This window comes from Dipodomys ordii, unplaced genomic scaffold (genome assembly GCF_000151885.1).
Source record: "Dipodomys ordii isolate 6190 unplaced genomic scaffold, Dord_2.0 Scaffold14, whole genome shotgun sequence".
Taxonomy (NCBI): Eukaryota; Metazoa; Chordata; class Mammalia; order Rodentia; family Heteromyidae; genus Dipodomys; species Dipodomys ordii.
In genome coordinates this window covers 8,328,497-8,352,323 of record NW_012267230.1, presented here as the reverse complement: position 1 = coordinate 8,352,323, position 23,827 = coordinate 8,328,497, and the positions used below count along the sequence as shown (strand labels likewise).

At 49.0% G+C, this 23,827-nt stretch overlaps 1 protein-coding gene across 1 annotated transcript in view; it reads left to right on the top strand.

Annotated features, from left to right (window-relative positions):
- Nucleotides 1-2,208: 2,208 nt before the first annotated feature.
- The window catches only part of Nde1 (nudE neurodevelopment protein 1), a 25,039-nt gene continuing 3,420 nt past the window's right edge, over nt 2,209-23,827 (top strand). Inside the window, exons 1-6 of the mRNA XM_013011203.1 lie at nt 2,209-2,264; nt 11,253-11,376; nt 13,176-13,329; nt 17,562-17,710; nt 20,934-21,070; nt 21,800-21,979. Coding sequence (XP_012866657.1) covers nt 11,294-11,376; nt 13,176-13,329; nt 17,562-17,710; nt 20,934-21,070; nt 21,800-21,979 — 703 coding nt within the window. The 5' untranslated portion in view covers nt 2,209-2,264; nt 11,253-11,293. The remainder of the gene's footprint in view (nt 2,265-11,252; nt 11,377-13,175; nt 13,330-17,561; nt 17,711-20,933; nt 21,071-21,799; nt 21,980-23,827) is intronic.

The window sequence follows — 23,827 nt, the reverse complement described above, 5'->3', positions numbered from 1 at the left end:
TTTTTCTGCTTATGTGGTGCTGAGGAATCGAACCCAGGGCCTCAGGCATGCAAGGCAAGCACTCTACCACTGAGCCACTTTCCCAGCCCCTAAATGTTAGTCTTAACAGATTTTTTTCCTCCTTTTTATTCTAGCAGAATGTTTCTGAACATAGTATATTGATAAATACCAAAAAGGAAATTATTAAAAAAGAAAGATGATGCCAGATTTTTAATTTTTATTTCCATTTAAACCATAGAAAAGTGCAGAAATCTCCCCTCCACCCAGTCCTGGGGCTTGAACTCTGGGCTTGGGCACTGTCCCTGAGCTGCTTTCATTGAAGACGCTCGCACTCTACCACAGTGCTGCTCCCAGAAACATTTTTGATTGACTTTACTTGGCATTCTTTCAAATTCAAAAATGCCTAGTCTAGGACTGGAAGAATTGCTCAAATGGTAGAGTATCTGCTTAGCAAGTAGGAGACCTTGAGTTAAAATCCCACAGAACCATCAAAAACTTGTGTGTATATAAATATAGCTTTTCATATATGTATATTATATATAGTGTGTGTGTGTTAGGCTAAGATGAGGATATCAGCTCTATGGAGGAGGTAATTACCTATTAAAACATATTTTGAGCAGGGTGCCAGTGGCTCACAGCTGTAATCTTATCTACTCAGGAGGCTGAGATCTGAGGATCTAAGTTTTAGCCAGTTCAGGCAAGAAAGCCAGTGAGACTCTCATCTCTAATTAACCAAATGGAAACCAGAAGTAGAGCTGTAGCTCAAAGTGATAGAGCACTAGCTTTGCCTGAAAAGGCTCAGGGATAGCATCCAGGCCCCACAACTGACCAAAAAAGTAATTTTTTTTATCTTGATCTATGTGAAAGAATGCTTTTAAAGTTTCTTTTAGGATATATTTTCTTAAATATGAATTGCCTGTTAATTTGATTTCCTATATAGTATTGGATTTTCCCCTCTTGTCCAAATGACACGCTTCTCATTTGTGAAACAAGCGTGAAGATTTGCTTTATTTTTTTTTTTGGGGTCCAGTCGTGGGGCCTCAACTCGGCCTGGGCGCTGTCCCTCAGCTCTTTAGCTAAAGGCTAGCGCTCTACCACTTGAGCCACAGTGCCACTTTTGGCTTTTTTTCTTTTTGTTTATGTGGTGCTGAGGAATCCAACCCAGGGCCTCAGGCATGCAAGGCAAGCGCTCTACCACTGAGCCACCTTCCCAGCCCTTGCTTTATTTTTTTGAAGATGTCTTTAGTAGTTAAGTGGCTACTCTACATTTGATCCAACTCATTTTTTTTCCTCAGTTTTAGTTCTGCTTCGGTTAGGTTTAATGTTTGAACTGGTAAAGTAGGATGGAAGGAGCTAAGAAGCTGAGCTCTACAAGGAAACGAAGTTTAAAAGAAAGTTTTAGTGTACACCAGAACTGGGCTCTGGTGGCTCACGTCTGTAACCCTGCTACCGAGGAGGCTGAGATCTGAGAATCACGATTTGAAGCCAGCCTAGATAGGGAAGTCTATGAGAATTACCAAAAAGCTGGTAGAGAAGCTGTAGCTCAGCTGGTAGGGCACCAGCCTTGAGAACTCAGGATAACGCCCAGGCCCTGAGTTCGAGCCCCAGTAATGGCACTATTTTTCCTCCCTGTTGCCCAATATCAACCCTATTTTCCGCAAACTTTTACTTTTCCACCCTTTTGGGGAAATTGAGATCCAAGTAGTTTTAGATTAGTTGGTGGGTGTCATCTAAATGTGCCGATTTGGGCTTCAGTTAACGTGCCCAGCTTGGCTGGGAAGCTCAGTGTACCCTGCTTCGGTCCCGGAGGAAGAGAGAGGTGCTGAAACTTCTACTGTGGGCACAAAGTAGCGGGAAGGATTGGGGGTACTGAGCCTCGGTCCTGGTCCTTAACATCGTGTCGGGAAGAAGCTCACGAACAGGAAGCGGCGGCAGGAGGAGGCCAGCGGCGTGTTCTCCGGAGACGCGTGGCGGGCGAGCCCAGGCCGGACCGCCCGGCCCGGTCCAGGGCGCCGCCGCCCGCAGCAGCGGACGCAGCAGCCCCGGGCCACGACCGGAGTCTCCTCCCGCCCGGCCGGCGGAAAAAAGTTTCCAAACGGCGCTACTCGGCGCTGATTGGCCGAACCGGACGCGGACCTGAGACGCGGCAGCCAATGGGAGGCGCCGGCCGCGAGAGCGCGGGGTGGGGCGGGGGGGAGGGAGGAGCCGGGCGGCCCCGCCCTGGCCGGAGCTGCTGCCCGATCCTCGCCGGCCGTCCGACCCTGGTAAGTACAGCTGCTGCGCCCCCCCCACCACACCCCGGCGGGCGGGGTGACCCCCCTCACCCCCGGGTCGCCACTCCGAACTTCCATGCTGTGGGGTCTCCCCCTCCACCCCTCCATCGCCTTGCAGGACGCCCGATCGCGCGTCGCAGAGCCCCGAAATCCCGCCCTCGGGGAGTCTCCTGCCTAACTTTGCGCCCTCACCAACTTTGTTCCCGGCCCCGCGCGCGCGTCTCCGCCCCGACCGTCCCCAGGCCCCGCCAGCCTGCTCCGCCCAACGATTTACCTCCGCCCTCTAAATCCCCCCTTCCTGATCGCCGTCCCCTCTTTCCCGCCCTCCTTCCCTCCCCAAATCCTCCTCGCGCTTCCTCCCCACCCCCCCCGCCTCAGCCTCCCACCCGCACCCGCGTCCCGGGCACACTCCCCCCCTCATGAGGGCGCGTGCGGAACCCCTGGGTCCCTGCGGGACGGTTCAGATTTCTCCTGACTCCACATTTGGTGCGGGGCTGGATGAAAGGTTTGGCCCGGCTTTCCTGCTTTCCAGAGGTCGCTGCAACTTCTCTCCCCCCCCCCGCCCCCATCACCTTGACCCCTTGCTAAGGGGACACCACCCCCTACCCTCACCCCCCTCCAGGAGTCTCAGGCTCCCGCAAGCCTTTGTCCACGGTGTGCACTGGGTCGTGCCCCCTTTCCTCCCACTCCGAGCCTGAGGTCTCTGTTAGCTTCCTATCCAGAGAAAGAAGGCCTTTCTGCAGCGTGTGCGGCGCCGAGGTTTGTCACTTTGGGAGCTAGTTTTGTTTTAGTGTGTTGCCGGCTAGGACAAGGGTAGACCGCTTTGAAGAGTAATCCAACACCTGCTTCTCCCCTCCCGGGGCCTCTGGTCATCTGACCACTCTTGCACCCCCCTCTTCCCACCACACCAGCATTTAAGTTTTGAAACTTAAGTCATCGCTCTTAGTTTGAATGTCTGTGGGGGGGGGGGCGTGCATTTTATTCTGTTCTGGATATTTTACCAACTTGGCTTGTGTGATTAGCCTGTTGTGTTCTTTTCCAAGTATATTCTTTCCACCAAAGACAAGTTCCTGGCGTGAACCTGCCAGTATAGTAGGGAGTTTGTGCTTGTAGCTCATCCTGTGCTTGAGCCTAGTACCAGGATGGAGTCCCCTCTGCATCTGCCTTTCCCAGTTAACACCTCACTCTTAGGAGGTGTCCAAGAAATGATTGAAAGCCCAGTGTGGTAGTGCATGCCAGTGATCCCAGAAGTATGGTTGAGAGTTCAAGGCCAGCCTGAGCTACCTAATAAGTCTCAGGCCAGTCTAGCTGTAGGGAAAATGACCCTGTCTCAGGAAACAGACACCAAAATGACTGAAAAGAAATGGAGAAACAGAAAAATCACAGTAGAGTTCAGTAGAATAAAATTATCTTGGAGCAATAGCTGTTCTTTTTTGGTTTCAAGTGTAAACATTTTTTTTGTGTGTGCTGGTCCTAGGGCTTGAACTCAGGGCCTGGGCTCTGTCCCTAAGCTTTTATACTCAAGGCTAGTGCTCTACCACTTAAGCCACAGCTCTACTTCCAGTTTTTTGGTGGCTAATAGGAGATGAGAGTCTCATAAACTTCCTGCCCTAGCTGGCTTTGAATTGGTATCCTCAGATCTCCTCCCAATTAGCTAGAATTACAGGCATGAGCCATCAGCACCCAGCCAAAAGTTTTGTTTTTTTTTAATTTCATTTCAGTTATGGTAGTCCATGCCTGAACTTTCAGCACTTAGGAGACAGGAGGGTCTCAAGCTCACGGCCATCATTGGCTATAGACTGAGCTCCATATCAACATCTAAAACCTAGTAAGACCTGTCTCGGGGGATAAAGCAAAACAAAACACAAAACTGGGTTGAGTTTGATGTTTCACACCTGTAATCTCAGCTGCTCCAGAGGTGGAGATAGGAGGATTGTGGTCTGAAGATATCCAGGGCAAATGTGAGAGAACCTATCATAAAACAATACCAAAAACAAAACAACAACAACAACAAAAAAAAAACCCACAAAAACCTCACCTAATTCAAAAAGGGCTGGGAATGTGGCTCAAGTGGTAGAGCGCTTGACTAGTTCAAACCCCACATAGTTCAAACCCCAGTCCCGGCAAAAAACAAACAAACAAAAACTACCACCAACAAAAGCCAGTGTTCTAGAAAGAAGTGTGTAGGGTACAAGTGCTCTGTCTCGGTGCCGGCTCTACCCACATTCTGCTCCTTCCTTCCAGACCCTTGTGGTCCGCCATGCAGAGAGGAAGCTAATACATTCCTCCATCTAGCTCTTCTAACAAGCACAGACTTCTCATCCGGGCTCTCTTGGCAAGTGTCTCTAGTGTTCTTGTCTAGTGAAGGGTGGGTATGTCACTGAGTGCTTGTCTTTGCATGCCTCAAGCTTTCAGGTGGGTCATTACACACTCTGAAGCCAGGCAAGCTGACTCTTGGCAGATTGTGCCCCAGTGATGTCAAGTCGGCCAGGAGCATGTGCAGACACTGCTGCTCCCGTCTCTTGCCTTCAGCTCTGTAGTTTGTGTTGAGAAGGGTGTTGATTTAATTCCTGATGCTTTCTCCATGTGTGTTGTTTCTGACCAGCCACGCTGACGTTCTTTACTCAGAAGAAAGATAAAAGACAGCATTTTTTATTTTCTAGAGTTTTAAAATCAGAGGTATATGTCTCAAATGTGTTTTCAGATTTTTCTGTTAACTTCAAAAACAAACCATGCTGAGAGGGAGGGGAGTACTGTCATTCATGCCTGGAATCCTAGCTGCCCAAGGCTGAGATGGGGGGAGGATCAAGATTTGAGACCAGTCCAAGCAAAAGGTTTGCATGGTTCTTTTTCAATCAGTAAAAAGCTGGGCAAAGGGGTTGGTAATTTAGCTCAGTGGCAGAGTACTTGCCTGGCAAGTGTAAGGCCCTGAGTTCCATCCTTAGCTCTAGGAGGGGTAGGGGGGTGGAGAGCAAAGCTGGGCATGGTGATGCATCCCTTTCATCTCAGCTAGTGGAGAAGTATAAATAGGAGAATCACAGTCTGGAGTGGTCCAGACAAAAAGCAACAGGCTTGGGGCAGGGCTCAGCACCTGCTTAGCAAGCACAAGGGCTTGAGTTCAAACCCCAGTACCACCACCACCACCAAACAAAGAAACCCCCAAACCAACCTGAAATTAGTTTGGGGGAATTATTACTATTTATTTATTTTGTCGGTTATGGGCTTGAACTCAGGGCCTAGGCGCTGTCCCTCTCAAGGCTAGCGCTCTACCACTTGAGCCACAGCGCCACTTAGGGCTTTTTCTGCTTATGTGGTGCTGAGGAATCAAACCCAGGGCTTCATGCACGCTAGGCAAGCACTCTACCACTGAACCACCTTCTAGCCCTCGGGGGAAATTATTTTTATTTTATTTTGCTTTTTCAGTTATGTAGGTGGCTTCAGTTTCAGAAGTCGAGTCAGGAGTACAATGCATCCTGATCAATGTCACCGCTTCCATCGTTCCTACCCAGCTTTCCCCTTCCTGTAGGTCAGTTTTTACATAGCGTACATTGAATATAATAACTGCACTTGCCCACTCATCCTCCAATATGTCCTTCATTGCCTCTACAAGGGAATTTTTTGTTTTTGAGGTGCTGAGGATGAAATACAGGGCTTTGTGCATGTTAGGCAAACACTCTACCACTTCAGCTAAACTCCTATCCCTTTTTATTTTGCTTTTTTAAAAAATGTATTTTTAAATTCTCTTTAGTTATATAAAGGGGGTTACCATTAATATTTGCTATTAACATGTTGTTGTTGTTGTTGTTTTAATAGAGTCTCATTATCTTTGCCAAGGCTGGCCTCTAATTTGAGATCCTCTACTTTTGCCTCTTAAGTAGGTAAGGCACTAGCAGGCTCAGCTGCTGAACTTTTATTTTATTTTTGGTGCTGGTCCGAGGGCTTGAACTCAGGGTCTGAGCGCTGTCCCTGAGCAATATGTTTAAGGCTAGCATCCTGTCACTTGAGTCACAGCTCTACTTTTGGCTTTTTTTTTTTTTTGGGTCCGGTCGTGGGGCCTGAACTCTGGGCCTGGACGCTGTTCCTCAGCACTTCAGCTCAAGGCTAGTGCTCTACCACTTGAGCCACAGTGCCACTTCTGGCTTTTTTCTTTTTGCTTATGTGGTGCTGAGGAATCAAACCCAGGGCCTCAGGCATGCAAGGCAAGCGCTCTACCACTGAGCCACCTTCCCAACCCTACTTTTGGCTTTTGATAATTAAAGATAAGTCTCTCACAGGCCTTCCTGCCTAGGTTGACTTTGAACTGTGATCCTCAGATCTCAGCCTCCAGAGTAGCTAGGATTATAGGTGTGAGCCATTGGTCCCAGTTTTTTGATACTTTTTATACCTCTGGCTCATTGTTTGTTGCTCCATGTAGACATATATGCTGTAGTGTACATATTTGAGGCTCCCTCGAGACTTGTCTACTGAGCTGTTGGGGCACCATTACCATGATGATGATGGTGTACTGAGAATGAGAGTTATCTGCATACAGATAGAACAAATGAATGTACTGTTTTAAAGACATCAGTTACAAAGCAGTGTGCACTGTGCCCAGGCATTAACACCTGCTTATTATTCCTTCCTTCCTCTTCCCCTTCCCCTTCCCTCCTTCCCTCCCTCCCTCCTTTCCTTCCTCCCTCCCTCCCTCCCTTCCTTCCTTCCTTGAGGGTACTGGGGCCTGAACTAAGTCTTCATGCTCTCATTCAGCTTTTTTTTTTCTCCAGCTTTCTTTTTTTTTGTCGGTCGTGGGGCTTGAACTCTGGGCCTGGGTGCTGTCCCTCAGCTCTTCAGCTCAAGGCGAGCGTTCTACCACTTGAGCTACAGTGCCACTTCCGGTTTTCTGGTGGTTTATTGGAGATAGGAGTCTCACGGTCTCTCCTGCCCGGGCTGGCTTTGAACCGCGATCCTCAGATCTCAGCCTCCTGAGTAGCTAGGATTACAGGCGTGAGCCACCAGCGCCCGGCTTCTCCAGCTTTCTTAATCAAAGCTGGCACTCTACCACTTACGCCCTGCCTCCATCTGGCATTTTATTAGAAAAGATGTAATCTCACAGACTTTTCTGCCCACCTTGGAACTTTGGTCCTCCAGATCTCAGCCTCCTGAGAATTAGGATTACAGACATGAGCCCTTAGCTGTAGTGTCTTTAAAAAGCCTGGTCCTTGAACTTGACCTACAAAAGACAACTCATACTTGGATCTGTTCACTTTAACCCTCACTTATGATGGCCAGAAGGTACAATGTTTTGCTCTAGTCTGCTGCTAAGAAACAAAGCGATTGTTTTTGCTCTTCGCTTAGAATAGAAAAGCTTCAAGAGGTTCATGTCCTTTGAAGGAAATACATTAAATGGGCAGCTCGTGCCAGAGAGCAGGGGATGACGACACCGAGGAAGCCACCCTTCGTGAAGGGGCGCTTCGTGAGTCCTTTCGCCTGTCTCCCACGGCAGAGACCAGGGGGAAGAACTTTCTGGGACATTCCCACATGGCAAGAGAAAAATCTTGTATTTTTAAGAGTGTGGTTTCATAACCAAGTGAGGTGCAGCTGCTGCTTCCCTCTCTGCTTCTAGCATGTTCGTTCCACAGAGCTTGGTTGAAGTATCATTCCTGTGCTCTGACACTGTCCAGGTCTGGAAGTTCAAAACCAGACCCTTCTCAGCTCCGCACTCTGTCACAACAGAATGTACCTCCCCAAACATGTCCCCTGCATTCCTTTCAAGTTTTAAGCCTCAGTGGCCATGATAACAGATTAGAAGCCCCCAAAATACATCTGCCATAGCAGGCAAGAGGGCATTAAGAAACTTCAGTCACTGTAGCTGGGTGCTGGTAGCTCACACCTGTAATCCAAGCTACTCTAGAGGCTGAGATTTGGAGGATTGAGGTTTAAAGCCAGCCCCAAGCAGAAAAGGGTATGAGACTCTTTATCTCCAGTTAAACCACCAAGAAGATGGAAGTGGAGCTGTGGCTCAAGAGGTAGAGCACCAGTGTTGAAGGAAAACCTAAGGGATAACACCCTGGCCCTGAGTTCAAGCCCCAGTACCAGCACACAAAAAAATTCATGAAGGTCCTGGCTTGTGGTTCCAATGATAGAGCAGCTGTGGCAAATACAAGGCCCTGAGTTTAAAGCCCAGTAATTCTAGAAACATTCCAGGCCAAGACACCAGCAAGTACAAAAGCCCTGGGGTTGGGAGCAAGCTTGGCCTTAAGGAAGATGATAGTGTGGCTGGGTCCTGAGAGGTGGGAGATGTTTATCAACGTAGTAGTGACATTGGGCCTTATGTATGACTCTCTTCCAAGTGAAGGAAACATCGGTCTACCTTGTTCCAAATTCCTCAGCACCTCACCCCACTGCAAACTGACCTCCTCCTTTGCTTCAACACGGAGACTGTGCTCAGGAGCAAACTTGCCAGGGTCCGACCCACACAGTGCTCATGTCTACACGCCTGCGTGGTCTTGGTTTGGGGACTCCCCCTGACCTGACAGCGGGACGGGGGAGTGGGGAGGTGGGCCTGGGTTCCGCACCGCTCCTTACCTTGGTGAGTACCGTTAGCCACTGAGGCAACGGCTGGCTTAGGGACCGGAGCAAACCCAGCTCTACTCTTTACAACGTCCACAAATAAGCTTCTTCTCTCCATATTCAGCAAGGGCTGCCTGTGGTGGAAAGGTAACCTTGGGCCGTGTGCCAGGACAGGGAGTCACGTCGCTCATACCCTTCCGTCTGCCCTTGCTGAAATGGTACCATCAGTTCTAGTGTTTTCTCTCTTTCCTTCTCCCTCTCCCTGCTGTTTTTCCTTCTCTGTCTCCCCCCGACTTTCTCCTTCTTCTCCCCCCTCCTCCTTTCTCCCTCTCTGTTTCGGTCTCTTTTTCTCTCTCTCGTCAGCAGCACCTTCCTCTCGGTTCCGCTCTCAGCCGCAGTCTCTGCTGTGAAAGTAAGAACAGTGGAACGCTTCTATCTACTGTAATGGAAAGGCTTTCTCCGGATAGCTGCACGAGGCCCGGGCCTGGACACTCATGGAGCCATCCTTGTCATTGGCTCAGTATTTCATTCATTCACTCACTCACCCAAGATAGGGTCTTGCGATGTAGCCCAGGCTGGCCTTGAACCTGAGATCCATTTGGCCTTCAGCTGGAATTGCAGGGGTGTACCGCCACCTGCCTGATCCTGATCCCCACTGTCTATTCTCCCTCTCCTCTGTGGTGGAGCTCTTCTTCCCGACACAGCCAGTGGCTGAATTTCCAGTCCTTATCTCACTCGCATCTCTCTCTCGCATCCCTGTTGCTGTGGAATGTTCCAGGAGAGCAAGCTCCTGGTTCTTATCCTTCTCACTGTTTCCCATCTCCGATGGCATTTTCCTTCTCGGCCCACCTCTCTAGTGTTGGCCTTCCTCCCGTCCCTATGCAGTGCTCATGAAAGTTCTCACGGTTGTGGCTCAAGGAAAGAGAGACGAGACTACAGGGCCTCCCAGTCACAGGTGCCTCAGGTTTTACGTCCGTGGGGTTTCCATCCTCAGTTTTATCTAAACATGTCATGTGAAAATAGCCTAGACAAGGTGTGTGGTCTCCCAGTAACACCCCCCCACTCCCCCCAGAATGAGCCTGCTGGTTCTTTCCACCCTTCATGATGGGGATTGCTGGCCCGGTGCTGGACTTCTTCCCTTCTTCTCCCATCAAATGTAATAACTGAGATCCAGGACATTTGCCTTTTTTGGGGGGGGGAGTCCGGTTGTGGGGCCTGAACTCTGGGCCTATGCGCTGTCCCTCAGCTCTTCAGCTCAAGGCTCTACCACTTGAGCCACAGCGCCACTTCCGGTTTTTTTCTTTTTGCTTATGTGGTACTGAGGAATCGAACCCAGGGCCTCAGGCATGCAAGGCAAGCACTCTACCACTGAGCCACCTTCCCAGCCCCCCCTTTTTTTTTTTAAAGATAGAGGATCTCACTTTGTTGCCAACACACACGCACACCACTATGCCTGGCCAGTTCTGCCTTCTAAATATTTTTGGAGTCCGTGGCTCCTCCTGCCGTCCTCCTTCTCACTTCTAATTCAGGCCACCTCCCTTTCTTTTTTGGGTTCCTCCAGGTTGAGCCATTTCAGCAGAGGAGCCCATCTGCCGCCCTCCTCGAAGCCCTCCCATGGCTCCCGCTGCCGCTCGGTGTTTTTCTTTTCTGGTTTGTTTGTGACGAGGTCTTCCTGTGTAGCCCAGGCTGGCCTTACTCAAAGTCCTCCTGAGCCTCTGCCTCCTGAGTGCAGGGATTGCGGGCATCTACCACCACACCTGGCTTACTATGAAATTTTTGAACAAGGCAGAAAAATGGCTGTGTGATTTGACTTCTCTGTTTTAATCTGCCCAGTGCCTCTACTTCTCTTCAACCTTCAGCCTCTCTCCCAAGCCTGGCTGTTTCTGCCTTTTCTCCTGTTCAGTTCTTTCTCCTCCATTTGTTGCTTTCCTATTCTTGTTCATTTCTTGTTGCGCTCGTACATGAGGTTGAGTTTGGGATGTCCTATCTGGTACCGAAGAGATGCTTCTGATTTTGATTGTGGTAATTTTTAGATGCATGCCACACACTGAAGAATATGCTCTGAATATAGTATGTGCTCTTGAATGTCAACACTACTGAATGATTTACATATGATTTGCATGCATTTACATGCAATTCGCATGTGATTCCTCCCCTCCTTCCCCCAGGCCCCTTAAGGAGGAAGGAGGGACCTTGGAGACATCTTGCTTGGATCCCTAGGTTCTGTTGTGGGTGTTCAATAAATACTCATGGAATGATACATACAACATGAGATTAAGCCCTTGGATGTTAGCAGTGTCAGGCTGTCATAATTTTCACATGTTAGCATGCTAATCCACCATGAAGTTCAGGGTTATTGATTTAATTCTTCTGTTGAAAATCATCTGTCTATCCTGGCCTGGATAATAACTTGAAAGCCTTGCCTTGTAGACACTATGTCACAGGAAGCGTGAACACGTGCCATCTCCACCATGGAGGACCCGGGAAGGACCTTCGGCTCCCAGGAGGAAGAGGCCACCTATTGGAAAGACCTGGCGATGACCTACAAGCAGAGGTCAGTCCTGCAAGTTCTGCTCTTGGCCCATTGCTGCAGGCCTACTGTGCACTGTAGGCCTATTGTGTGGGCTGTGAGGGGCACACCTGTTGTTCGTTCAGCCTGTGAGGGAACTTGTCACGGCTCTCTGCAGATAAGCACACTGAGCTGCAGGGAAGGCAGATGACCTGCCTGGGGCCATAGCCATGAGGAGCAGAGCAGAACTTAGAACTGCCTGCTGAGGCCCTGCACCATCGCGTGGTGCAGCTTCTCACCTCTGGTTCTGAAGGATCTTATCTGTCCTGTAAGCTCGGATCTGCTCAGATCTTCCTCTAGGGGAAAGAACTTTTCCTGAAAATCTGCAACTGCCTGTGTCTGGGAGAGCTGGGGAGTGTGAGGGTGTGGGGTGGTTGTGTATTGAGCAGTTTTCTTCTCAAGGAGTTTTATGATCTCCACATATCCAAAGTCATGTTCTAGCCCATTTACTTTCTCCTTGAACTCCCAATTTTCCTTCTTTAGTCTTTTGAATACTGGGACTATAGACGTGTGTTACCATAGCAGGCCCTTTCTTAGTTTCTCTTGCTGTCTGTCTCTTTTTTATGCTGGTATTGCGAGCTTAAACTCGGGGCCTCATGCTCCCGTTTGGCTCTTTTTGCTCAAGACTGACGATTTACCATGAGTCACGCCTCCAGTTCCCAGCTTTTTGCTGCTTAATTGGAAATGAGTCTCACTGACTTTTCTGTCTGGGCTGGCTTTGAACTGTGATCCTCAGATCTCAGCCTCTTCAGTAGCTAGGATGACAGACGGGAGCCACTGTCAAGTTTCTATACTTTTGGTTGCACTTAAATTAGTGGAAAGTTCCTGACAATGTAGGGCTTAAAGGCAGTCCGAGGTTTGTGGTGTTCTGAGAACAGAGGTTGAGGAAGTGATAAGTTCACATTTACTGATTGGTTGCTTTCTGGAGACAGACATGGAAGTAAGTCTGAAAGAAGCTACAAAATCTTGTAGATTTCCTACAGGTTGGTCAAAAAAAAAAATGAGTAGGCGTTAAGTGAATTGGTTAAGAAGTGGCTTTGGAGCTAGTCATTCCCAAGTTAGGTGCAAGTTCTGCTTCTGATGGCTCATGTGACCAGCAGACAAGTCACTCAGCCTGTCTAAATTATATCTTTCATGCACAAATAGTAGTAAAGATGCATCGCTCCATGGCTCATACAACACGCAGTACACATTAATATACAATAAAAATGGGCACAGGTGGCTTACACCTGTCATCCTAGCTACTCAGGAGGCTGAGATCTGAGGACCAAGGTTCAAGGCCAGTTCAGGCAGAAAAGTATCTGGGACTCTTACGCCTAACCACCAAAAAGCTGAAGTGGAGCTTTGGCTCAAGTGGTAGAACACCATGTTTGGCCAATAAAGCCAAAGGACTGCATCCCCTGAAATCAAGCCACAGGACTAGCAGCAAATAAGTTTTTAACCTGTGTGTGTATGTGAGTGTGTCTGTGTCTGTGTGTTTGTATTTTGTGTGTATGAGAGAGAGAGGGTCATGGGGCTTGAATTTTGGGCCTGGGTGCTGTCCCTGAGCTCTTTTGGTCAAGGCTAGTCCTCTACCACTTTGAGTCACTTCTGGTTTTCTCGTGGTTAATTCGAGATAAGATTCTTACAGACTTTCCTATGAGGTTGGCTCTGAACTGTGATCATGAGATCACTGAGGCTCCTCAGATCCTCAGATCTCCTGAGTAGCTAGGATTAAAGGCATAAGCCACCAGCACCCAGTAAATAAGTAAATTCTTACTGGACCTCTGGGAATTCTTTGGCAGGGCAGAGAACACGCAGGAGGAACTCCGGGAATTCCAGGAGGGAAGTAGAGAATATGAAGCTGAATTGGAGACCCAGCTGCAACAGATTGAAACCAGGAACCGAGACCTCCTGTCTGAAAACAGTCGCTTGCGGATGGAGCTGGAAGCCGTCAAGGTGAGGAGCTTGGGACAGTGCTGGGGGGCAGGGCTAGGTGAGTGGATCACCCACTTGCCCAGTGGGGCTGGCTGGGAGAAGGAGCCCTACAGGCTGAAGACTCAACCCTGCCCACTCCTAACACAGGCCTGAAGGAAGGGTGTGATCACTGCCCAAGCAAGTCCCACCTGGAGTCCTAGATCTCCAATTGAGGGGGGCCTTGCGACTGCCCTGCACTAAGGAAGGGAAGCTTTGCAGTGTGCCTGTGTTTTGGCGAGGCTAAGAGGTCCCCAAGTACTTCTAGACAGAACTATTGAACCTGCAGAGGACCTGTTGGTCACAGGGCCGAGATAGAGGGCAGACATCCAAACCTGTGGTGCCGCCACCAGCAATGCCAGTCACCTAAGTCACGTCAGCTGAGTCAGGCACATGACAAAAATACAGAGGCCTGTGACGGATCCAGATCACACGTTCTGAGGCCACAGCTGAGCGTGTTTGTCTGGGGAGGTCTCCCTCTTGGAATTTTTTTGGAATCAAGGTTAATTACTTAAGGTCCATCCTGTTTTGTCTGGCTATGGGTGCTGGCCGGTGGGAGAGAGCATGCGTGGGCACGTGTGTGCATGCGCGCATGCCCGAGCCCTTGTGTGCTTGGGAGTAGGGGTCTGGGCTGCTGCTTCCTGACGGCAGGCCCGCACGCTCAGCTCCTGGCCAGGACACGAGCGTCAGAAGGGCTCCAGCAGCAGGATGGTGTGGGGTGACCTTCCTGTCATCACCCACCCCAACCCAAGTCGGGTGAGTCACTGGGTCCCTTGGCCGGCTTCTTTGTCTGGGGCCCCCGCCTCGCCACTCTGGCATCAAGCACCATGACCTCATTTCCTGGCTCTTGGGAGGGTGGGGGTGTGTTTGTAGCTGAGTCTGAAAGAGGAACTTGACTTTGCTTTAAGGCTTCAAATGAAATTTTGGGCCTTTTGTGTTGTTTGAATCTGGGAAGAGTACTTGACGAGAGAAGGCAGAGACAGAGAGGCGAGAAACAGAAAACGAGGAATGGTCAGCCCCCTTACTGACTTGCACTGAAATTGTTTAGGGCCATTTGGCATCTTTTGCGTTGTTGTTGCTGGTTTTTGTGCTAGTGCTAGGGTTTGAACTCAGGAGCTTGGGACTGATCCCTTAGCTTTTTCACAAATGTGAGTCTCAGACTTTCCTGCCCAGGCTGGCTTTGAACCTTTATCCTCAGATCCTCAGCCTCCTGAGTAGCTAGCATTACAAGTGTGAGCCACCGGTGCCCAGGTCAGCATCCAGTGGCCTGGCCTGGCCCTTGGCTCAGTTAACTTTGGGCTAGTTATTGGAGCCTTGATTCCCACACCTGTGAAGTAAGACAGCATTGTGCAGCAGCCAAGGGTACCACAGATGTAATGAATATTGGTTGATGTAGTAGGTAGCAGCCAATCACTGAGACTCATCTTGACTTGTCTCCACCCTTGGAAAGCAATAGCCAATCACTGAATTTCCTTTGGTAATTAACAACAGCTGTTCCCTTCTCTTTCCTCTCCTCCCCTCTCCCCTCCCCTCCCCTCTCCTCTCCCAAATGTTCCTTGTGATTTCCCCTCTGCTGAAGTGTCTTGGATCAAATTAGGACAGTTGTCACACTAAGTACCTGATGCCCTCTTATTTATTTATTTTTATTATTATTAAGTAGTTGTAAAGAAGGGTTACAATTCTGTAAGTCGGGTTATGAGGAAAATGCTTCTTGGTCAGAGTCATCCTTCATTACATCCTAACCATCTGCACCTTCAAGTTACATAACTTTTTTTTTTTCTCCTGTCTTGGGGCTTGAACTCAGGGTCTGGGTACTGTCCCTGAGCCTCTCTGTGCTCAAGGCTCGTGCTCTGCCACTTCCAGCTTTTTCTGAGTAATTTATTGGAGATAAGAGTCTCACGGACTTTCCTGTCCGAGCTGGCTTTGAACTGCGATCCTCAGATCTCAGCCTCCTAAGTAGCTAGGACTACAGGTGTGAGCCACCAGTATCCAGCCATAGTTCATTTTTTAAAAAAACAAAATGTACATTGAATACAATGCCCGCTTTTCCTCACCCTTCCTCCAATCCTGTACACCCCCTTTGCCTATTCCCTAAAATGTGTTTCCACTTTCCTGGCATTAACTTTAATAAACAGTGTTCAGTTGTTCAGAGGAGATGTGCCTTCAGATTCTTCCCCTATGTTCATTCTCCTTTAGTCAGTTTGTTAGTGTGTCAATGCAGTGAGCCCTGTATGTGTTATCATACATACTTGTATTTTAGATCTAGCTTTCTCATATGAGACAAAATGTATCCTTAGTCTCTGAGCCTGGCTTATATCATTTGTTCTAGGTCCATCCATTTCTCTGCAAATGACATAATATTCCTTCAAATGAATGAATAAAATTCCATTGTGTATATGTACGGTATTTTCTTGAGCCACGCATCTATTAGAGGGCATCTGGGCTGTTTCCACAACTTGGCTATTGTGAAGAATGCAGCAATGGACATGGACTAACGCAGCAAATGTCTTTACCATATCCTGACGAGTAATAGTCTAGGTAGATGCCCAAGAGTGGTATGGCTGGATCATAGGGAAGGTCTATGTTCAGTTTTGTGAGAAACCTCCAAACTGCCATCCAGAGTGATTGCACTAGTTTACATTCCTACCAACAGTGCAGTAGAGTTCCTTTTTTTCCATATCCCCGCCAGCATGCCTTGTAGTTTGTATTCCCCGTGCTGGCCATCTTACTGGGTGAGATGGAATCTCAGGGTGGTTTTGATTTGCATTTCCTTTATGGCCAGGGATGTTGACCATTTCTTCCTGTGTTTGTTGACCCTTCTTCTTCTGAAAAGTCTCTTTAGCTCCTTTGCTCATTTTTTGATTAGGTTATTAATTTGGGTTTCTTGAGCTCCTTGTATATTTTGAACGTAACCACTAAAGATCCCCCCCGTCCATTGGCTGTCTTTTAATTTTGTAACTATGTCCTTTGCTGTGCAGAAACTTATTAGTTTGGTGTCATCTTATTTGTCAAATCTTGTTCCTATTTGCTGAGGCCCTGGGACTCTTCAACAAATTTCTGCCTCCGCCTGTAAGTTCTAATGTTTCTCCTGCTGCTTGTAGTTTCAAAGTTTCAAGTCTGCCGTTGAGGCCTTTGATCCATTTTGAGTTGATACTGGTGTCAGGTGACAGATCGGGATGCACTTTTAGTCCAGTACAGTGTACGTCCATTTTTCCCAGCACCAGGTACTAAGAGGCTGCCTGTGGTCATCCTGATGTGAGGGTCGGCAGCCACAGCTCATCACTGGCACTCAGTGGTACCAGTGTGTGAAACGGTGTGTGTCTAGTCACACACACGGCTTCAAGGCTGCGTGGAACTTTCATTGCCTGTGGACATCTTAAGTTTTTTTTGTTTTTAAATAAAGATTGATGGGGTTGGACACTGATGGTTCATGCCTGTCATCCTAGCTACTCAGGGCTGGGATCTGAGGATCATGGTTCAGAGCCAGCCCATGGTAGACAAACCCAAGAGTCTCTTATCTCCAGTTAACCAACAAAAAGCTGAAGTGCTGTGGCTCAAGGGGTAAGTCCTAGCCTTGAGCAAAAAGAGCTCAGGGTCAGCACTCAGGCCCTGAGTTTAAGGTCCAGGACTGGCTTAAAAAAAGGGGTGGGGGGATGGGAACGTGGCTTAGTGGTCGAGTGCTTGCCTAGCATGCTTGAAGTCTCAGCACCACATACACAGAAAAAGCTGGAAGTGGCACTGTGGCTCAAGCGGTAGAGTGCTAGCCTTGAGCAAAAGAAGCTCAGGGACACTGCCAGGCCCTGCGTTCAAGTCCCAGGACTGGCCAAAAAAAGCTGGTGGCAGCAGGGAGCAGTTTTGGAATGGGACAGGGGCTCAGGTATGGGAACCAGGAGTCAGGAAGCAGTCAGGACGTGGTTGAGACAGCTGGTGAGGACAGGACGGCTACCTGTCACGTCCTTCCCCTCCCTCCCCCCAACGCAGGTGTGTGGGGAGATAGTCTGAGCATCAGGGGAGACTGGATGAGGAGGTCTGGCCCTGCCTCATGGATGACGGCCAGGAGGTGCCCCTAAAGGCCATCAAACGAGGGGAAGGACCCCCTAAGAAGTCAGGGTGCTTGTGTGGGGGAGCAGGGAGCGCAGGCCCCCCAGGAGACCAGCAGGGAAGAGACGGAGCCTGAGCTTGTCTCCAACACGGTGTGGGTGGATCTTGTCCTTCAGGAGAAGCTGGAGCTGCAGCACTCGGAAGGCTACCGGCAGATCTCAGCCCTGGAGGACGACTTGGCGCAGACGAAGGCGATCAAAGATCAGCTGCAGAAGTACATCCGGGAGCTGGAGCAAGCCAACGATGACCTGGAGAGAGCCAAGCGGTGAGCAGGGCGGGGGAGGTGGGCTGCCAGGCCCGTGTGCATTAATAGAGCTCAGTGGACAGTAAAACAGATTTTGTCAAGAGTGGTTCCGGGTCCAGGCCGTGAGAGAACGCATAGGATATATTAATTTGGCCACTGGTAGGAGATTGTCAGGCAAGGCAAGAACATTCCAGAAAGAGCCACCAGCCTGTGCTCAGGAAGGAGGCATTTTCAAAAAGAATACTTAGTAGCTATGGGGAGAGGGGTGGTAATATTTTTGAACTCATGCTTGCTAGGCAAGTGCTCTACCATTTAAGCCAAACCCTTAACCCATTTTGCTTTAGTTATTTTTCAGATAGGCTCTCACATTCTCCTGGGGCCTGGACCACAGTCCTTCTATGCGCCTTGTCTGCACACTTCCCAAATAGCAGGGATGACAGGCGTGTGCCACTGCACCCAGCTTTTTGTTAGCAAAGCTTGGGGGCAGGGTTTCCACTTGAAGTTTTGGCTTAGCTGGCCTTGAACTTGAGTCTTCCCTATCTCTTGCTTCCTGAGTAGCTAGGATTACAGGCATGAAACACTGTGTCTGGCTAAAGAACAGGATTTCTCAAACTGCTGCTCTGTGGTTTGGCAAGATAACTGCGTTCATGGTGATGATTCTGACTAGAGGTACTTCTTTGTGTGTGTCTGCTAGTATAGGGCTTGAACTCAAGGCCTCACATTCTCACGTGGCTTTTCTGCTCAAGCTTGGTACTTTACAGACTTGAGCTGCAGCTCAAGTTAATTGGAAATAAGAGTCTCACAGACATTCCTTCCTCCGGCTGATTTTCAGATCTCAACCTTCTGAGTAGTTAGGATTATAAGGCGTGAGTCACTGCACCTGGCTGTAGACACTTTAAAAAAAACACCAAAAAACTTAAAATTTCTCTGTCCGTAAATACCTATCATTTAAGGAAACAACATTTCTAGCTTAATGACTTAATGTTAAGATGCACACAGCTACAGTGTGCTATTCTCTTGGCTTTGACAAAGGGACATTTGACACAGCTCAGGCCCAAACCAGGGACATTCCCTTTGCCTTCAGAGTGGTTTGTTTTTTCTGTTTTGTTTTTTGTTTCGCTTTTTTTTTTTTTTTTAGCAGTTGTCTTGAGGATGACACAGCTGTTTGTATTTCCTTCACTTAGCTGATCACTTCCTACAAAGTTTAGGATCACTTTCTACAAAGTATCACTTCCTACAAAGTATAACATCTTTGCAACGACCAGCTAGCCTAGCTAGCTTCGACCAGCTAGCCTAGCTAGCTTGATGCTGTGCCGGAATGCAGGTATCTGTGCATCCAACACATACACAAGAAAAATGGACTCCCCAGCCACTAGGATAGAGTTTTTGCTTTAAAAAGGCAAACGTTGTTGAGTGCCTGTGGCTCACACCTGGAATCCTTGCTACTCTGGAAGCTGGGGATCTGGGTTTGAAGCCATCCATCCCAGGCAGACAAATCCACTAGCCTTAATCTCCAGCTAACCACTAAAAAGCTAGAAGTAGAGCTGTGGCTCAAGTGGAAGAGTGCCATCCTTGAGGGGAGAAAAACTCAGGGACATTGCCCAGGTCCTGAGTTCAGTCTCCTAGTACACACACATACACACACACTCACACACACACTCACACACACAGTCTTCAAAATGCAAATTCAGGCACATAAAACTAGCTGCCCCCCTCCCTCTCCCCCCAGGCCCAGGCATACTGCTTGACATCTGCCACTTTCAAGTGACAGTAGATTTTGGGCATTGTTCTGCCCAAGGACACAGCAATCCTTGTTCTTTGTTTTCCTTTTGTTTTGACATGTCTCTTTGTCTTCTGTTGGATAGTTGGTGATGTGCAGTACAATAATTATTTGTTAATCCACTACTCTGTGATGGGTTTTGTTGCTCTGCCGTTTGAGCCATGCCTCCACCCTGCCTCTTTTGTGGTTATTTTGGAACTGGAGTCTTCCTGGTTTTTCCGTCTGGGATGACGTTGAACAGTAGTGATCATCTGGACCTTAGCCTCTAGAGTAGCTGAGGTGACAAGGATGAGCTTGGCCAGATTTTCTGTTGGTGGTGGTGGTGGTGGTGGTAGTGGTTGTGGGGCTGAACTCTGGGCCTGGGCGCTGTCCCTCAGCTCTTCAGCTCAAGGCTAGCGCCCTAACACTTGAGCCACTTTTTCTGCTTATGTGGTGCTGAGGAATCGAACCCAGGGCCTCATGCATGCTAGGCAAGCGCTCTACCACTGAGCCACCTTCTCAGCCCTGGCTGGATGTTTTCATCACGGCGCTTCATACTTACCCACCAAAGTGCCAGGAGAATGTCTGTGTGAAGACAGCACTTCAGCCAGACAGTGGCTGGATGCTAGAAACTTTTTTTTTTGACCGTTTGGTGCCAGTACTAAGACTTGAACTCAGAGTCTAAGTGCTGTCCTTCAGCCTTTCACTCTACCACTTGAGCCCCAACTCTACTTCCAGCTTCTTTTGTGGTGGTTAGAGATAAGAGTGTCACAGAATTTCCCGCCAAGGCTGGCTTTAAACCCTACCTCGTCCTCAGCTCACAGGCATGAGCCACCAGCTCCCAGCAAATGCTTTTTTTGGTTTGTTTTTGGCACTGGGGTTTGAACTCAAGGTTCTGTGCCTTCTAAGCAGGTGATCTACCTCATGAGCCCTACCTTCAGCCCTGGGAACTTTTTAAACTTTTAACAGTTAAGTCACCAAGAGGTGCAAGCTGGTTTGTTCTGAGTGATTAAATGCAGGCTGCTGATTTCTAGTCAGCACTGAGTGTGCAGGGTGATGCCTGGGTGCACACACACCACACCATGCATCTCCTGAGCACTGACTCTCTCTCTCTCTCACACACACACACACATACACACACCACACCATGCACCTCCTGAGCACTGACACTCTCTCTCTCTCTCTCACACACACACACACACACACACACACCACATCATGCACCTCCTGAGCACTGACACACACACACACACACAACACACCACATCATGCACCTCCTGAGCACTGACACACACACACACACACACACACACACACACACACACACACACACACACACACACACACACCGTGCACCTCCTGAGCACTGACAGGTCCCTCTGGGCAGGTGAAGAGACCCCCCCCAGAAGGCCAAGAGACTTGGGCCCTGGCAACCGACACAATACGCCATTGTTCTCTGGGTAACTTGGCCTTTCTCTCACCCAGAGCCACAATCATGTCTCTTGAAGACTTTGAACAACGCCTGAATCAAGCCATTGAAAGAAATGCCTTCTTGGAGAGTGAACTTGACGAGAAGGAGAATCTTCTAGAATCTGTCCAGAGACTGAAGGATGAAGCCAGAGGTCAGGGATCTTGGCCTGTTCTATATCTTCATCAGTGTGACCCCCCTTTCCCCCTTTCTGCCAACATCAGGTGCTATGGCCCCAGCCCCTGTCCAGCCCCTGTCATCTTCAGCATTTGCAGACAAAGCTATAGGATGAAAAAGTTTGGGGGTTCTGAGATGACGCCCTTGTTTGGGGAGTTCCCCCTCTGGGAAGAAATCCTTTCAAGAAAGACGCTACCCACACATGAGTCACACATCAAGAGAGCTTGATGCTCAATTTGTGGGGCAGAAAGTCTGTTGGCTGACTTGCCAGCCCATTTTTTTGTGACTTGTTATAATTAAAAACAAAGGCTTGACCTTAGGGCCTCGAGCATGCTCAGATTGCTTGCTAGTGGTTGCTACTCTACCACCTGAGCTATACCTCTATCAGCATTGTTAATTAATTGGAGGTAGACTCTCCCAGACTTTTCTGCCCTAGCTGGATGGAAATCACCTTCTAGATCTCAGCCTCCTGAGTATCTAGGATTACAGGTATGAGCCACTGGCACCCCATCTATTTTGATAAAACCTTTTAACTTTTTTTTTTTTTAACTCAAAAATCCTTTAGTTCTTGCACACCTGCCAGGCAAAGCTGAGTGGGTTTCCTTCCCCTGAGGATTTTTCTCCATCTGCAGTGTTTCATCTGGCCTGCGTAGCTCTCCCCATCCCAAAAACAGGGACTGAATTTCTGGCTCCTTTTCCCACACAGATTTGCGGCAGGAACTGGCAGTACAGCAGAAGCAAGAGAAGCCACGGACACCCATGGCCGGTGTGGCGGAGACGGAAAGGACCGACACAGCAGTGCAGGCCACGGGCTCCGTGCCCTCCACTCCCGTGGCCCAGCGAGGCCCTGCCTCTTGTTTAAACACACCGGGGACGTTCAGAAGGGGTAGGGATCCTCTCTGCTTTACAGAGCTTTCCACAGCGAGGACCTGGGCTGTGTTCTGGCTGGGGGGAAGTGGGGGAAAGGGATGACTTGGGCCGGGTTCTGCAGCAGGAAACAATCTGAAGGGCCAGTGTGGCAGTGCAGAATGAAAAGGGAGAGGAGGGTCCTGGGAGCGAGGGCAGAGGGAGCGGTGGAGTCTGCAGTAAAGAACGCAAACGCCCATAGAGGGGGATGCTGCCGCAAGGAATGCTGGAACGCCGGCATGCCGGTCCAGCAAGGCAGACTTGTCCGTTCACTGAAAGCCAGCTCTGGTAGTTTATTCCTGTGGTCCCAGCTCCTCAGGCAGAGATGGGAAGATTGTGGCCCAAAGGTCCTCAGGAAAAAACAGGAAACCATATCTAACAAAAGCCATATCTTAAACAAAAACAAAACAAAACTGGGTACTGGTGGCTCACGCCTGTCACCCTAGCTACTCAGGAGGCTGAGATCTGAGGATTACGGGTTAAAGCCAGGCAGGAAAGGCCATGATACTCTTATCTCCAATGAACCACCAGAAAACCGGAAGTGGCGCTGGCGCTGTGGCTCTAGAGGTAGAGCGCTTGCTTTGCTGAGGGACAGGACCCAGGCCTAGTTTAAGCCCTGTGACTGGAAATAAACAAATAAATAAAGCTAGCTAAGCACCACTGGCTCATGCCTGTAATCCTAGCTGCCCAGAAGGCTTGAGATCTGAGGCTTGAAGTTCAAAGCCAGCCTGGCCAAGAAAGATTGTGAGACTTATCTATAATTAACAGGAAAAAAAAACAGGAGAGCTGTGGCTCAAGTGGTAGAGTGCTAGTCTTGAGCACAAAAGCTTAGGGACTGTGCCCCGGCCCTGAGTTCAAGCCCGAGAACTGGCACAAATAGCTAAAGCATCAAAGGACTAGGGACGCACCTCAAGTAGTAGAGTGCTTGCTGAGGCCCTGAGTTCAATCCCTGCTATAACCAAAACCAAGCCATAAAGATGATATTGTACCATTTGTAAAGAAACGGAAAGATTTGGAAAAGTAAGCCATGCCCAGACAGACAAAGTTGGCATATTTCCCCTTGTAAAATTGTAAGTGAATACATTGGGTGGTATACAAGTGTAGTAACTGGAATACGGTAAATTCAGGAGAGATCTCAAATAGTGTCATTTCTCAGAACGGCAAAAAACCAAAGTTCAGCAAAATAGAACACCAGGAAGCTGGTACACAAAGGGGTGGGGTGGGGTCAAGGGAGAGAGAGATGCGTGAAGAGGAGAAGAGGTGGCTCACCCTGTCATCCTAGCTACTGAGGAGGCTGAGATCTGAGGATCGTGATTCAAAGCCAGCCCAGGCAGCAAAGTCCGAGAGTCTCATCTCCAATGAGCCACCAGAAAACCAGAAGAGGTGCTATGGCTCACGTGGTAGAACACTCGCCTTAAGCTGAAGAGCTGAGGGACAGCGCCCAGGCCCAGAGTTCAGGCCCCCAACCGGACCAAAAAAAAAAAAATGAATCCAATGTTTATCCTCCAATATTAAGAAAAGGGAGGGAAGAAGTGGCAAGGGGGAGGGATGGGTGAGAACGTTACATTGGAAGGAGTGATCTTGCCCAAGATGTATTCTTACACTGCTTTGTTAAATGACAACTTCTTGGTACAACTGCTCGAAGATAACAAGAACAAAGATTAATGTGTAAAAATAAATGTTTAATCCTTTCAAAGACTCTGAGCTGATCGTCAGCAGAGCCTGGGCACCTTGTCCGTTTAACTCCTGAGTGAACTGGGACACACTGGGAGTGACAGATGACATCGCTCCCCCTTTCCCCTTTTCCAAAACCCTCCCCCTCCTCCCC